This window comes from Nycticebus coucang, chromosome 15 (assembly GCF_027406575.1).
Source record: "Nycticebus coucang isolate mNycCou1 chromosome 15, mNycCou1.pri, whole genome shotgun sequence".
NCBI classification, from domain to species: Eukaryota; Metazoa; Chordata; class Mammalia; order Primates; family Lorisidae; genus Nycticebus; species Nycticebus coucang.
In genome coordinates, this window is record NC_069794.1 from 65,577,141 (window position 1) to 65,593,084 (window position 15,944).

Below are 15,944 nucleotides of genomic sequence, written 5' to 3' on the forward strand. Positions count from 1 at the left end.
CGAAGATAGAGGCATGTAGACATTTCTGGAATATCTGATCTTTGTTCTCATCGTCCTCTTTTAAAAGGAAATTTAAGTAAGGCTTTAAAGTAATAGAATTGCAGCACCTATGGCTCAAGGAGTAGGGCACTGGCCCCATATACCAGAGGTGGCAGGTTCAAACCCAGCCCCATCCAAAAAATAAATAAATAAAATAACTGCAGAGGGCTGGAGCTGCTATTCTGCAGTCAGCTGAATAAAGTAATAGAACTGCTAACTATTTTATTTTCCAATCCTCACTTTATGAAATTGCATATTAATAAACATTTTATAACCACCGAGTTACACTTCAAATTAATTACTTGTCACCTTTCAGTAAACTGAGCTCTCTTTTCCAGAAGTAACCTCTAAGGAACCTCTTTTGGAGCAGGGTACCAGGAAGACCCTTCCACCAGCCAAAAGAGCCCCACTGGGCCCCTGCAGGGAGAGAGGGCAATGGGAGGGATGTGAGAGCACAGGAAGACAGGCTGGCAGCCCTGGCTGCCCCCTCCACTGCCCTCAGAGAGCAGGGGAGAGTGCCAGGGCCCATTGCCCTTATCCTCTCTGTCCTCCCAGCCAGGGGAAGTGAAGGGACAGCTGGTCCTTCTGTGCCAGGGAGCCCCGAGGAGGGCTCTCCCTCTGCTAGACCTTCTTTGCGAAAGCTCTTCTTCTGCCTCATTCTGGAAATAGCTTTCTTTGTGGATCTGGGCTATGGAGAGAACTATGGTTGTGTCTTTTCTTGCTAAAACCTAGTTACCTGGGCATTGGGTGCTGGGAGCAGTACCAATATCAGTGTCTCCAGGGGAGTACCCAGATTAGAAAGATTCTTTCCACAGCACAACGCCTTCTTCCTCTGAGCCCATCAGTTAGCCATGCCCTTTGGTTAACCAGATTCCTGTCCCCTCATCTGGTAGGGGAAGGGAAAGTAAAATTTTTAATTAAAATATAGCACATATACAGAAAAGTACACAGATCATAAGTGGACATCTCAGTCAATTTTCACAAATAGAACACACATGTCACAAGTCCCCAGATCAAGTGTATCATTTTATAATGACATTTCTTCCCTGATTATAAAGCACTTTTAGGAATTTTAGAAAATACAGCCAAGTATTTAAAAAAAAAAAACCCACCACCACTCATTGTACCTATTACACTCCGAAATGACCACTGGCATATTCTGGAGTTTTTCCAGTCTGTTTCTGCCCCTTGCCTCTGCAGATACACTCACATAGGAACCAACTTCTGAAACTTTAGCCATGTGTTCACAAACACACAGAAATTTAAAATGGTAGAAATAAATGACACACAGATTTTTAGATGTTTCACTGTGTGGTCCTCAGCATCATCACCAGAATGGCAGAGAATGAAAAGTCAGGCAAGTGGGAAACCATCTGTCTCTTCACTTGGTAGCAGAAAAAGAGCTTTGTGGAGGAGGTTGACATAGAAGACTGACTTATAAATATGCATGATTCATAGATTTCATTTATCTAATATTTTTGTATCTTTCAGAAAACTAAGCTTTGATAATAGGCAGTTGGGAGACATCTGGCTAGAGACGTCACGCAGAGCAGAGGGGAAACTCAGGCCTTTTTTGGCTACTCTGTGGAGCTAAATCCCTCTGGGCTCCAGTTTCACTTTGCCAGAAGACCAACTTTACCTTTTTTTTTTAATTAGCTCTAGTGCAGATACCCACTCAGACTTTAACTGTAGCAACTGGGTCTTTGTTTATCTGTTTGTTTAACAAAGGGAAGCTGAGTGAAAACGTTGGAAATTGGCCTGGTCATTTTGAACTGGAGCAAAATTATCTTCTCCATCAGTACTAAAATGAAGGCCAGGATACTTGCTGGCTGTGGCTGCTTTGGTCCCAGCTGAGTTTTCTCCAGGCATCATCAGGAGAGACAATCGTCACCAGCTCCCCGTTGCTGCGGGCTGGGCAGGATGTGCTGTCCATCTGTCTCCTGGCAGGTGGAGGACTCAGCTTCTGCCCATAGCTTGATGACATTTCTTCTTTTGGGGAAGTTGTCTCCCTCAGGACTGCCTAGGACTTTTGTTAAATTAAAATATATTTTTGATTTTTTTTTTTTTCTTTGAGACAGAGTCACACTCTGTTGCCTTGGGTAGAGTGCCATGGCATCATCATAACTCACAGCAATCTCAAACTCTTGGGCTCAAAAGATCTTCTTTCCTCAGCTTCCTAAGTAGCTGGGACTATAGGTGCCTGCCACAGTGCCCAGCTAGTTTTTCTATTTTTAGTACAGACAGGGTCTCCCTCTTTCTCAGCCTGGTCTCAAAATCCTGAGCTTAAACCATCTATCCATCTCGGCCTCCCAGAGTGTTAGGATTACAGGTGCGAGCCACTGTGCCCAGCTCATTTTTTATTTCTTACACACTTGTCATTTGTGTTATTACCTATACAGGAAATGCATTGCACTTTTGTATTTGTAAAATGTCTTCTCAGATCACTTCATTTTCCTTTCTTGTTAAAAACGTGTTCACAGACAGTACGAAGTGGCCTTTCTGTTTACGTGTGTTCTTGTTGTATTGTCTTTGCAGTCGAAATCAGCTGTCCGCCCTGCCCGCCTGCCTGTGTGGTCTGCCTCTCAAAGTCTTAATCGCAAGTAACAACAAACTTGGATCATTACCAGAAGAGATAGGTCAGCTCAAACAGTTAATGGAGTTGGTATGTTACCAATTTTTAAGATGCTTTTTTTCATTGGTTGACTGATCATAGCCCGGGACGGTATTCAGAAAGACTTTGCTACGGTTGGACAAGGAGGAGCCAATTTGTTAGAGGGCAGTGTATGACAAGGACATTAAGCGGGGAGAGCAACAGCCTTGGCTTTGCTGTGACAGATATAGTTCCTGAAATTTACAGGCTTCCTTTGGTTTAGAGCTCCTGAAGTATACAGATGATCCTACTGTAGTTAGATACAGTTTATATAGCTCATATAAAGTTATGAAGAATGGTGGCTACGCGGGGAAGGTAATCTACAAATAAGTTAGTAGGCCACACTTAATGAAGGCATATAATTAAATCAGAAAGAACAAAGTGCTCTGATTCTGTAAGTATTTTAGAAACCATTGTCCCAAATCGACGTAACTTTAAAATGTGACTGTGTCTCCCCAGATAGAAAAGAAGAACAAGTTCCGGATGGGCAGAGATGGGTGATAAATGTGTGCCTGAGGCCGAGATGCACTGTTCTATTTTAGGCTTTCACTCCTAGGTTAATTACTTACCTTGTTTCTAAAATGGAAAAGAATGAATCCTTCTGGGTTTCCAGTGAGCTAACATGGGTGAGTGAAGAGGCAGGAGTGAGCAGTGGTAGTGCACATGGGCTAAGACATAATAATCACAATGTTTTCTCCAAGCAAGAACTTATTTCACACTGACCTGTGTCAAGCACAGGGCTCCATGTAATTAAAATGAAGAAAAAGACACAGTCCCTGTCCTCCAGTAGATTCCAGTCTAGAACATTGGTGATCAGTGAGTTTTGTCTTATGTGGCTTCTGCTTTGAGGCCACCTGCCTATGCGCTGGTGGCACATGAGACCCAGATAGAGAATTCCATGACCACGTAGTCACATCTGCAGTGGGAACTGGCCAGGAGGGTGACAGCACCCACATCACATGTGTGTCATTGACTTTTTTATGGAGATGAAAACTTCCTGGAGAAGGGCATTAGATCTATAAAGTATTTTTTTCAGACCTTATTTGATAGCACTGTAAGAAATCCAACTAGCTCAGACCAAATGTCGGGGTTGGTTAGAAAGATGCAGGGTCTGCTGGATCCCTCCGTGTCAGGACATTTGGTCACAGAACATGAGCAGCTAGAGCAGACAGGAGCTCTTTGTCAAGGACTATGGGAGCAGTTCATTCTCTGCTTTTCCATACGGTAGCAGAGGTCGCCCACGTTTAAATGTTCTCCCAGGTAAAGCGCCTTACAGAGACCTGCTAGCCTCTCTCAGCCTTACATTCTCATTGAGAGGCAAGATCTTGGTCCTCCCCGACTGATCACCTGTACCCAAGGCACACAGTCATGTTGCCCAGACGTGGCTGTCCGGCTGCCACTAAAGGGGCAATTCTGAAAGAAAACATTATAATGTGGGCAGACATTCCCCAACCCAATTCCACCAAAGTTTTATTACAAGAAGTAGGTACACGAGGTCAGGGATGACTGATGCTGGGGAAGGTTTATAAGATGAGAACTTTAAGGCCCCTTAAATAAGCCATGTGAGATTTCCTAGAAGGAAAAAAGAAGACAGGTTGAAGGACACATTCAAGGAAAGGGGTAGTCCGTGCAAAGGAAAAATGGCTGGAAGACCCTGTGGACTTGGGGAGCGGGCAGGGGTTTAATCTTGTGGCATCTCTGTAGGACGGGGCCGGGCGCGCCATCCTCATGTACACTGCCTCATTCAGGCCACCGGCGGCTCCTTCACAGGGCAGTCAGGGCTTTCTGAGGTCGGCCCTACTCTCTTCTCCAGCTTCATCCCCCGCCACTGGCCCTTCACACTCAAAGCTTCTGCCTTCTGAGAATGCGCCCTGTTCACGTTCACTTCCAACTTGTGCGCATAGGCTCTCTCTTCCTTCTCCCTCCTTTCTTGGTTCGTTCTTAGTCAAGTTAGATCTCTTCCTCCCAAAAGTCTCCCTGGATCCTCCAATTCTGAGTGAGATGCTCCCTAAGCAGGCACCCTGTATTTATTGCTGAATTTTTATAGAATCACAGGTGTTTTTCTACTTGGCTTGCTCTGTGCCAGCAACCCTATACCCAGAAAGCTGCCCGAGCACAGGAACATCTTCCTTGCTGTTGCATCCTGGCTGTCTGACACCTGACAGGCACCGTAGATGTCGCTGCCTGCTGTTGGTGAATGGTGACAAGTGTGCCTGGAAAGGTGGCTGGGGAAGATTGTGAAGACCCTTAGGTCTGTGCCTTGGAGGGGTTGGAGGGGGTGGGGAGCATAAGGAGACTTGGTGTTATAGTCCAGGTGATTCAGAAGAAGCCATTAACTGGTTTCAGGAAGAAAAATACACCAAATAATGCTGTTGATGAAATTGATAGTGATGTGCTGCTTTTTCTTTTGTAATGCTTCTTTTAGGAGAATGATAAACTGTGGTTGCTAAAAGTTGGATTAGACCTTGCAACTACAGTATGAATAACAAGGTTTTTAAAAGTAGACTTTATGTTTTAAAGCAGTTTTATATTCACAGCGAAATTGAGAGGAATATAAAAGGTCACCCCATGTGCCCCCCCCCGCCCCCACACATGCCTGGCCTCCCAGAACAAGCACCCCTGCCACCATGGTGTAGTTGTCATGGCTGATGAAGCTGCATTGGTACATCACTGTCACCCAAGGTTCGTAGTGCAGGTTAGGGTTCTCTGTTGGTGTTGTATGTTCTGTGGACTTGGACTAATCTACCACTGCAATATTGCACCGAGTGTTTTCACTGCCCTAAAAATGCCTATGCTCTGTCTGTTCAGCCCTGACCCCAACCCCGGGTAACCACTGATTGTTTTACCAACTCCATAGTTTTGCCTTTTCCAGAATGCCATATAGTTGGGATTATACAGCTTCTTTCACTGACTGTTAAGTGTTTAAATTTCCTCCATGCCCTATGGCTTGATAGCTCTTTTTTCTTCAGTGCTAAATGGCATTCCTTTGTCTGGATATATACCACCATTTATTCATCTTTTCATATACCAAAGGACATCTTGGTGGGTTGCACATTTTTGGCAATTGTAAAAATGTTGACAAGTTGTTTTTTTGTTTCCCTGCTTCTTGGGTTCCTATGCAGAGAGGGATAGCATTTTGCTGAGGTCAGTCTTCTGGAACTTTTTGGCAGCTGATTTGTGTTTCTGTCCCATGGACCCTGGGTGTAAGTAACACCACATGCCACCCATCCACAGCTGTGCTCTTGAGCTGTGGACCAGCTCATCTGTTGGCAGGAGGCATGTGTGTGCTGAGCCCGGGAGCCAGTCCCATACCAGAGCAGGGCTTTCCTCAAATACCCTTCATCAGCTGTGTGAACAGTGCTGTCTCCAGCTCTGGGACACTGAGCTGCTGGATGGCTCTCAGGGAGCACCCAGCTTTTCTTAGGCCTTCTGTCCTGGATGCAGCTCTAGTGAAGACTGCCCTACACCCTAGTTATAGTGCTGTCGTGCTGGGTATGGCACCTGGTCCTTGTGTCTTTTCTCCACTAGCAGTAACCACTGAACCCCCAAGTCGTAGATGTTTGAGCTACTATAGGGGGTTATAAAAGGCATCAAATATAAGCTCTTGATATCTTACAAATGAAGAAACCCAAGGCAGAGAGACAGTGAGCAATGTATGGAAGGTCACGTAGCTAAGTTGTAACCTGAGCTGCAACACCCTCACTCAGCACTGTCCAGTGGAAATAGAATATGAGCAACAAACATGATTTTACATGTACTGGTTGGTAGCCACATCTACACAAATACAAAGAAGCAAGTAAAATCACACACACACATATTTAGAGACAGTGACTCATCCTTTCACCCACGTTAGAGTGCCAAGGCATGATCATAGCTCAGTGAAGCCTTGAATGCCTGGCTTCAAGGGATCTGCCAGCCTTAGCCTCCCAAGTAGCTGTGACTACAGGCACATACCCCTACCTGGCTAAATTTTATGGTAGAGATAAAGCCTTATTATGTTGCCCAGACTGGTCTTGAACTCCTAGCCTGAAGCAGTTCTCCAGCCTTGGCCTCCAAAGTGCTGAGATTACAGGCACGACCCAAAATATTATGACTTGTATACAATGTAAAAAAATATTAATGAGAGAGTTTACATTTTTTTATACTAAATCTTAAGAATCCAGTGTGTGTTTTATTTACTCTGACAGCACATCGCAGATTGGTCCAGGCAGGTTGCTGGTGCTGAGTGATCACATGTGGCTAGTGGCCACGTGTGTGTGAGCAAGCATGATCTTTGTGAAAAGCATTTGTTTGTGAAGTTGCTGCAAATTTAATAAATTGTGATTGTTTAACACAGGGAGTGACTGGCCTTGCTTAAGGTCACAGACTAAAAAAAGATTACTTTCCATCCATTCTTACTTATCTTTTATTATCTTTTTGCTTAAAATAGTAGTGTTACCATAGATGACGATATCAGATTATATTTAGCTATCAACTGGAGAAAAAAAGAATTCCCTGGAGGGCCTGAAGTAGTTCTAGAATCGGGGTAAGAGGCTTCTATTTTGTAGTCTCCTGGTGGCAGACTCCACAGGCATTCCAAAGACTTAAAGGCGGGAGTGCTCTGTGCTGATAAAATTGCTCAGCTGATGAGGCTCTAAGCAGTGTTGGTTAACTATTTTGAAAAAAAAAAAAATTAATTTTTTTACATCAGACTCAGGGTATCTTAAAATGAATTGTAACACTTTTCTTTTCTTCCAGGGGTGACTGAACATTCCAGATTCAGTTTCACTTACAAAAACACATAACCTTAGCCATCTGCGCAAAAGCAGTTATCCTTTCTCATTTTGAGAAGTAATTTGAGTTGGGAAACAATATCTTGCTTTAAAAAAATCTATGACAATTATCTAAGAATCTTCAAATCAAAAGCACTTCCATTCTGTCCTTGACATGTCCAGCCATTTAAGATTGTGCAGACAATGTCCAGAAGTGGTTGTTCCTCCTCCCATGAAGAAGCCACTAAGGGGCAGTACTGAGACATCCTTTTCTTGGCTCAAGAGCGGCTGGGTTGGACTTACACCTTGTAGCAGGTGCAGGAGAACTTGCAGAATCTTAGAACTTCAGCCCTTCCTGCTTCATTTCTGATGGGAATGATCTACTGTATTCTGCCTGTGCTGGCCCCACTGAATGCTTTCTGTACCAGCTGTCACCTCACAGCTATAGCTGTATGTGCTTTGTGAGTCTGTTTATCTGCGTGTGTTTTCTATGGGGGGAAGTGGTAAAGCGTTTGCATTTACTAAGCACTTAGTGTATACCGGACATTCTGCTAGGTACAGGGCAAAGTAGCTATCATGTTTACATTTTATGAACACGTTTCAGTCTTGGAATTACTTACACAAACCCATGAGGCTACCATGTGGTGAAGCTGGAGTCAAAACCAGGCTTTTCTGATGCATGTCCACACCCCAACTTAGCCATCATCTTCTCACCTGGGCTGTAAGCGCCGCATGGACAGAGACCTTGATTTCTTTCTTTGGAGTTCCTGACTCAACTGGTTTTGCCATTAAAGTTGTGGCAGGCCATGAACGGCTGAAAGTGAACGGGAGAATGTTACAAAATAGAGTTGGTACAAGTGGGCAGTATCTTTGTGTTTGGTACTGTGGAACCAACATTCAGATTAGGGGTCTGCAGACTTCTTTTTTTTTTAATTATTATTTTTTTCTTTCTTTTTTTATTTTTAGTATTTGATTTTAATGCTTTGCTAGCTTCTAAACCATTCATTTTTGTATTTTTTTTATACTTTGCTTTAGGAATTTTCATAGTCAATCATTAGCTTATTATGATATACTTAGAATTAACATTATATTTAACATAAAATATACAAAATTTTCAACAGTAGAATTTCATTTACCTGCTCTGCTGTAGACTTTTTTTGATGTTGACTTAACTAAACCTCACCTTACTTATTAAAACCTTGTTAACTTTTTTTTTTTGAGACAGAGTCTCCCTTTGTTACCCTTAGTAGAGTGCCTTGGCATCACAGCTCACAGAAACCTCAGACTTTTGGGGTCAAGCAATTCTCTTGCTTTAGCCTCCCAAGTGGCTGGGACTACAGGCACCCACCACAATGCCTGGCTATTTTTAGAGGTGGGGTCTTGCTCTTTCTCAGGCTGGCCTTGAACCTGTGAACTCAGGCAGTCCACCTGCCTCAGCCTCTCAGAGTGCTAGGATTATAGGCATGAGCCACCGTGCCTGGCCCAAACCTTGTTAACTTATTGAAAACATAGTGCTTTTCCTGTGAAATCATGCTGGAACGATGAGGTTTATTTAATAAGAGGTGCTGTATAAATGGTACATGTTATAATTAACAGGCAACTGCACAAACACAATAAGTTAAAACACAAAAAATGGAGAGCCTTTTATGGGGCATTTGCCAAAGATCTATGAATTTTCTCATGGGTCCCCTGTACATGGTGACATGGTGTTCAGAGATGGGCTGTCTTGTTTGCTTTTTCTCAATTCTGTCCTCCCCTACTCATGCAGTGTGTGAAAATCGTGTCTTCTAGCTCTTAGCACAGTGTCACTCATTCAGAAACCTGCTAGCTCTCACCTCTGTGTAAGAGCACAACGCCACTGATTTAGAAACCTGCTTTGACCATTATAAAGCCCACAAAGCCTGACTAAAGCACTAACTGGGGGGAAGGTACAGTTCTTGGCCTTAACTGGATGCACTTTTTTTATTTTCTTTTCATGAAATGTTTGGTTGTGTGGGGAATTTGAATTCAAGGACTGATTATAGACATATGATGGATTGAACAGCTTCTGAGGAAAGTCTTTTCTTCCTTATTTTTCTGTGTTCTCTGAGGTAGGCATAGTGGGGACATAAATTCCATCATGATCGTTTGTTTCATCCATCCATGGTCTCTGGAGTTGCCTCTTAACCTCTCTGGTTTCTATGGGACAACTGGATACTCAGGGCCTGCCCAAGCCCCTTCTGTTATTTTCATTTCTGCCTTTCTTAGAAAGAATAGCAGGATAGCACGTGTGTTTGTGGGTATAGGAGGGGTTTGAAGAAAGAGACACTATCGAAAGGCGATAATTTATTATACCACAGGTTGCTTGAAAAAGTTTCAAGTTTAAATGAGCATATTGATTTTCCTTTTAAAAGAAGAAAATTCTGACCACAGCCATTGAGTTTTTTGTTGTTAACAAAATTGATGTTACTAAGTTTGTTATATATCTTATTTCATTCGAAGTCATTTTATTATATCAAATGGATTTTCCTCATGTGGGAATAAAATTAGAATTATTGAATCCTCACCCCTTCTTTTGACAGAGGCACAGAGAGGGTTCGACATACACCTAAAGTTACAAGTGAGTCATACAAACAGGATTTCCACAAAAGGGCATTGTGGTTACACACTGGGAGGCTACTGTTACTAGCTTGCGTTTCCTGTCAGAATGTCTGCTTTTTTTTTTTCTAGAGCTAGATTTATCACAAAATTATGATTTAAACAATTATATCACCACACTAAATTTTTGAAAACCTTAGGTTGTTTATAAGATATACCAGCTGTAATTCCATAATGTGGCCTAGACCTTGGAACTCTTCTCTGAGCAAGATCATCTTGATTTAGTATTTATTGGTTTTCATTAGACTTCACTTCTTAATTAAAAAAAAAAAAACACTTACATTCTTTTGTACAGTATTATTTTCCAAAAGTGAGCATTACCTAGTTTAGTAATCCATGAATTTATTCAGATATATATATTTTTTCTTTTGTAGAGACAGAGTCTCACTTTACTGCCCTCGGTAGAGTGCCGTGGCGTCACACGGCTCACAGCAACCTCCAGCTCTTGGGCTTACATGATTCTCTTGTCTCAGCCTCCCGAGCAGCTGGGACTACAGGCACCCGCCACAACGCCCGGCTATTTTTTTGTTGCAGTTTGGCCGGGGCTGGGTTTGAACCCGCCACCCTCGGTATATGGGGCCAGCACCCTACTCACTGAGCCACAGGCGCCGCCCTTATTCAGATATTTTAAATCCTTGTCATTTTTACATTCTGAAAGTAAGTGAGCAACTAATAGTAACAAAAAGGTGTTCGTCCCCAATAGGCGTTTAATACTAGAGACTTCTTTTGGTGTGATAAAGAGAGAATCTTAATTTTCAAAGTTTTTCTTTTGGTTACTTAAGAACATGATGATTAAAACAGTGGAAAATAAGTATATTTTAAGTCATAGTTTAAATTCTCTGTTTTGTTTTTGTTTAAATGACAAAGTTGGACTGCCTCGGTCTATACAAAACTTAAGCTTGAGTATTTATCTTATTGTAATTAGATTTATTTCTGTATTGAAAAGAATACACTTAGTAAATTGTTAGGACAGATGCTCATAATGATTGTTTCAATCTACTTCAATGTTTATTATAACATATACCGGAATTTGATTTCACTGAAGTTTGGAATAATTATTCTCTAAGACATGGCTTAGAGCTAACAGGAAATTCAGAAGGGATTCATTTGACTTTTCTAATAATTAACTGAATCTATAATTTATAATCTAATAAGTCCTCACTGATTGCAAAAGTGTGAGGCGTTAATACTGTTTAATTTGTAAACTTACTTTCTAAATCTTATCTTTTTTAAGTAACTCCAAAAAAATCTCTACTTTAGGCTGAATTCTACCTAAAGTGTTGTGGGAGCAAGGCTATTCTAGTCAAACCAGATATTGTTTTTATATTTTCAGAACTGAAATATTTTATCCCCAAACACTTAGAGACTATTATCTTCTCTTTCTCCTCGGCCCCCAGCTCATTAACGCATAATTACCCATGGGGTTTTATTTTTGTGATGAAATTCATAACCTTTTTAAAATTCGGTAAGATTCAATGACTTGTGGGGAATAGAGTTTTGCACTGTTTTCTAGAATATTTGATTATACAATATTGAAAATCCTTTATCTTGCTTATGCGCTAATCTGCCTGGGCAATAATTGCCCCCAATCCCCCAATTATTTTGTCAGGAAGTAACTGACAACAGTGCGGAGTGCTACTAAAACAATTTGACCTTCACCATATACCCTTGAAAATGTGAATGAACAATTGGATTTTGTGTTTCTAAATAAGTGTTTACAGATATTCTGTCCTGTAAGTCAGAAGGAAAACTTGTATTTATCATGTGAAGTTTTTTTAAAAATAAATTAGGTAATGTTTTCTCTACTGGTAATAAGTAAATATAGCTGATAGGAGTTGGTGTTCTTTGATAAAGCCATAATATTAGAAATAAATGTTGGAAATAATTACCTTATATTCAGGGAAACAGTATACAGTGATTTTATGGCTAACGGAGGCATCACGAGCAAAGAGTAAGGTGAATATAGTTCACACTAAAAATAAGGAATGAAGCTCAGTTTCATCTCAGAGGATTTCATGCTGTGAAGCGTATGCTTCCTTTATATATCAGTTATCTTTTTGCTGCTTTTCCCTCTCCTTATTTTTTAAGAGAAAGATTTTTCTTAAATGTTATATATGTGAAACTTCTGAAAATTGTCAGTTTTACATAGAAAAATTTTGTGATTTCTGTGATCTGCCGAAGAGTCTTTCTCATTCTGTCACTCACAAGACATAAAAAAATTTACTTTAGATGTCAGTGACAGAAACTTTCTCTACAGAGAGAAAATAATTCTCATGAATTCTTCCTCACACCTCTCTCCAGCTGCCAACACCATCGCCAAAGTGACCGTGGCTGGTCGTGAGTCCCATGAGATGATTGGATTTCATGTATTTCTAGGATTCGCATGCACGCTGTTGGTTTGGGGGCTCTTTTTAAATAGAATGGAATGGTATCTCTTGTTTATTTTTAACTTAGTTAAAGCAGAGAAAGGCAAAGCTTTCAGTGAAAGGATTTAGTTGTTGGCTTCAGGGGCTGACCACATGCCACAGTCACTGGGAAAAGATAGCATTTCACCATTCACTTTTCACGTATGGAAATATATTCAGAACGGAAGAGCAATTTACCAATTCAGCAAGGGGCCGAGTGACTGAACAATTCACTCAACCTCCTAATTCTGCAGTTACTTTCCTAAGACGTTTCTGTCTCTGCAGATGTGCTTGTGGAGTTTTTTTGTTTGTTTCTTTGTTTTTGTTTTAAACACCCAGGGTATCTTTCTTGAAGTTGTGTGTGACTTTTCTGAGCCAGGAGGTACATAGCAGCAGCTTGGAGATGAGGCACTGAATACCTAGCACTCTCAGCCATGTCACCCCACTGCCCCCATCAGACACCTGTACAGAGGAGCTTGGTGGGACGAATACACTGTATAGATGGGCTTTGTAGAATACAGCTTTGTGCCCTATTAGCCAAGAGTAGTATTACTCCCTTCATTGAGTGATATCCATTCAACCCTCTCATGACCTCACACAGGTTGGCAAGTCACCTGGAGGATGAGATGAGGCTGGAGGGCAGGGACCCACTGTGCTGTGTATGGCCCTGGTCTAACTGGAACCTGGGGGTTTTCAGGGGATAGGTGGATTGACAGGTTCATCCCATCTGCGTGAAAAGGAAATAGGTGTCTGTAAAGGGGATTTGCTTCCTTCTAAGGTGAAAGGAGGCAGTTTTTGCGGGTTTAAAAGTTAAGTGGGATATTTATGAACTTGACCTCACTGGGATGTTTCATAGCCCAAAAAGATCTTTGGTTCTGTGACACCAAGTGGGACCTGCAAGGGATGCTTTAATACAGCATGCGTATTAAAGCATCCTGGGGTCCCAGCCATAAGATGGAGTGGAGTGGGGTGTCACCATAAATGAACTTTATACCTGGCACTTCGCAAGCCACTAGCAGAACAGAGTGAATAAGTCAGGTCCCTTGCACGTAGAAGCTGACAGGCTTAAATGGGAAGGCAAACATGTGAGCAAAAGAGTTTGTGAGGAAGAAGAGTGGTCAGTCTCCCTGGGTGTGTGGTCAGAGGGGCAGAGAGAAACCTCAGGAAATGGTTTAAGGAGATTGGCTAAGGCTTGAATTAAATCTTAAAGATGTGTAAATGGGTCCAGAGGACAGACAATATTTTCATGTCAGGTAGGGAAAGAGCCTGAACACGTTTGGGGACTGCACAACAGCTTGGCACACATCCAGAGGTGCGGTAAGCAGTAACATGGCTGGAGTGTGGTGTACAAGGAAAGACACTGGGAGACATGGGCAGGCCTCGTCACAGATGCTGGGCCTCGCTGCCAAGTCTGGGCTTTATTCTATACTTGCTGGGGATCCCCTGCAAGTGTTGAATTAAGCTGGTGACAACATAATGAAATGTGTGCTCTGGCAGCTCTGTGAAGGATGGATCTGAGGAAGAGACGATGGATGGAAACCAGTTAGGAGACCACTTTAGGGCCCAGCAGAGAGTGGTGCTGGTCTGCAGGGAAGGGTGAGCTGGAGAGCAGGGCACAGCTCCCAGAGGCAAGAGGAGGAGTGGGGGGATGTTGGGGGGATAACAAGGATGTGGGAGACTGTAAATGTCAAGACCTCCATTTTGCATGTGTCTAGGGGTGGTTCTAATCAAGGATTGATGGAGTTTTTGCCTTTTAAAGCAAGGAAGACAAAAATTGCACTTTTACAGTCTTGCTTGTAAAATGTGTGGAAAGCTGGTTAGCTGCAAGGTTTTAGCCCTAAGGTTCCAAACAGCACATTAACCCTTTCCAATGCAATTTTTCTCCCACCCACATGCTGCCCAGCTCCTATTTATTTTGTCTGGGAAAGAGGTTGGTGGATTACTTGTTATTATACTACAGTTTTAAAAGAGAAAAACATAAATATGAACTCACCTGATGATTTTATTATCTGTTTTAGGTTACATAAAATAATTTAAATGTTTTAAAAAAATTTTTTTTATAAACAAAATTGGACGAGCTCCAACATAGGATCAGAATGGGTTAGTATTTGTATATTTTCACTGTTCAGCGAAAATGGCAGATGCATTGCCATCCTTCTATTTAGTGGCCCTGAGGCATAGCCAAGCATTAACTCTGGCACTTGCATGCTCTGTTTGTCTGGCTGAACTTCCTGAGCCTCATTTTTCTGATCTGTAAATGTTAGGCTAGTAATATTGCGTTATGGGTTTGTTGTGTGAACTAAATAAAATCAAAGGACATGAACATGGCAGGCCAGAGGCTGGTAAAGCAGCTACCAAACGCTACAAACCAGCATCTTCCTTTTCTAAATGCGTTTCCTCTGTCCTCTGAGGGTGTTTAAAGCTTTGAACTGTCTTTTTCTTTTTTGTGCTAAGCTTTAATACTAGGGGACGTGGAGACAAGTATGAAAGTGTCCCTGTGTAGTTGTTAAAATATTTAAATTCCTCAAGGAGATTTCACATGAGATGCTTGACTTCCTGGGAAAAGACATTTATTGTTTCTCTCTCTGCTTTTGATGCAGGATGTCAGCTGCAACGAGATCACTGCACTGCCCCAGCAGATTGGTCAGCTGAAATCTCTACGAGAACTGAATGTCCGAAGGAATTACCTTAAAGTTTTACCACAAGGTAAAAAAGAAAGAGAAAACACGTGAAGAACAAGGGAGATTTTTATTACTTGGGGGTTTACTTTCGTGAAGAGGGTGGATCTTGTCATGTGTGTAAGCCTTCTACTGATAATTATGTTTTGGATTTCACCTGCAGATAACAGGAAAGTCATGCTCAAGTTGTAGTTTGAGTCCAGCAGTAAAATCATCCCCCCGTATAATGCCATGGGGGTGTGCTAGTTTACTGGGGCTGCTATAACAGAGAATTACCGATGCGATGGGTTCAGTAACAGAAATTTATTTTCTCACGCCTTAAAGGACTGGAAATTAAGAGACCAAGGTGGCAGGGTTGGTTCCTGTCTTCTTGGCTTACAGATGACTGTCTTTTCCTCCCCGAATCCTTACACTGTCTTCTCTCTCTGTGTGTCTGTGCTAATCTCTTCTTCTTACAACACCAGTGGAGTGGGGTCTGCCCTAATCACCTCTTTAATTTAATTACCCATTTAAAGATCCTGTCTCCAAAGACAGTCACATTCTGAGAAACTGGGGGTTAGAACTTTAACATATGAACTTCGGTGGGGGGCATACGCCAGCCCATATAACATGGGGCAGTGTGAATTGTTTCTGGTTTGGGTGTGGGATGTTCTGAACATGAAGCCAACAGTTTAGGAGACATGCTTGGTGTTGTCCCAGCTGTCAGGATTTTTAGCCTTGGGCATCTGCGTGCCCTGGTGGGAATCCCTCCATCTAAAATCTGTTCATCAGGTAAGGATGCTGT

General features: G+C 42.1%; 1 protein-coding gene across 4 annotated transcripts in view; it reads left to right on the forward strand.

Annotated features, from left to right (window-relative positions):
• The window catches only part of LRCH1 (leucine rich repeats and calponin homology domain containing 1), a 235,488-nt gene that overhangs the window by 136,399 nt on the left and 83,145 nt on the right, over positions 1 to 15,944 (forward strand). For all 4 annotated transcript variants that reach the window (XM_053563719.1, XM_053563720.1, XM_053563717.1 and 1 more), the window contains exons 3-4: positions 2,575 to 2,701; positions 15,083 to 15,188. In XM_053563719.1, coding sequence (XP_053419694.1) covers positions 2,575 to 2,701; positions 15,083 to 15,188 — 233 coding nt within the window. The remainder of the gene's footprint in view (positions 1 to 2,574; positions 2,702 to 15,082; positions 15,189 to 15,944) is intronic.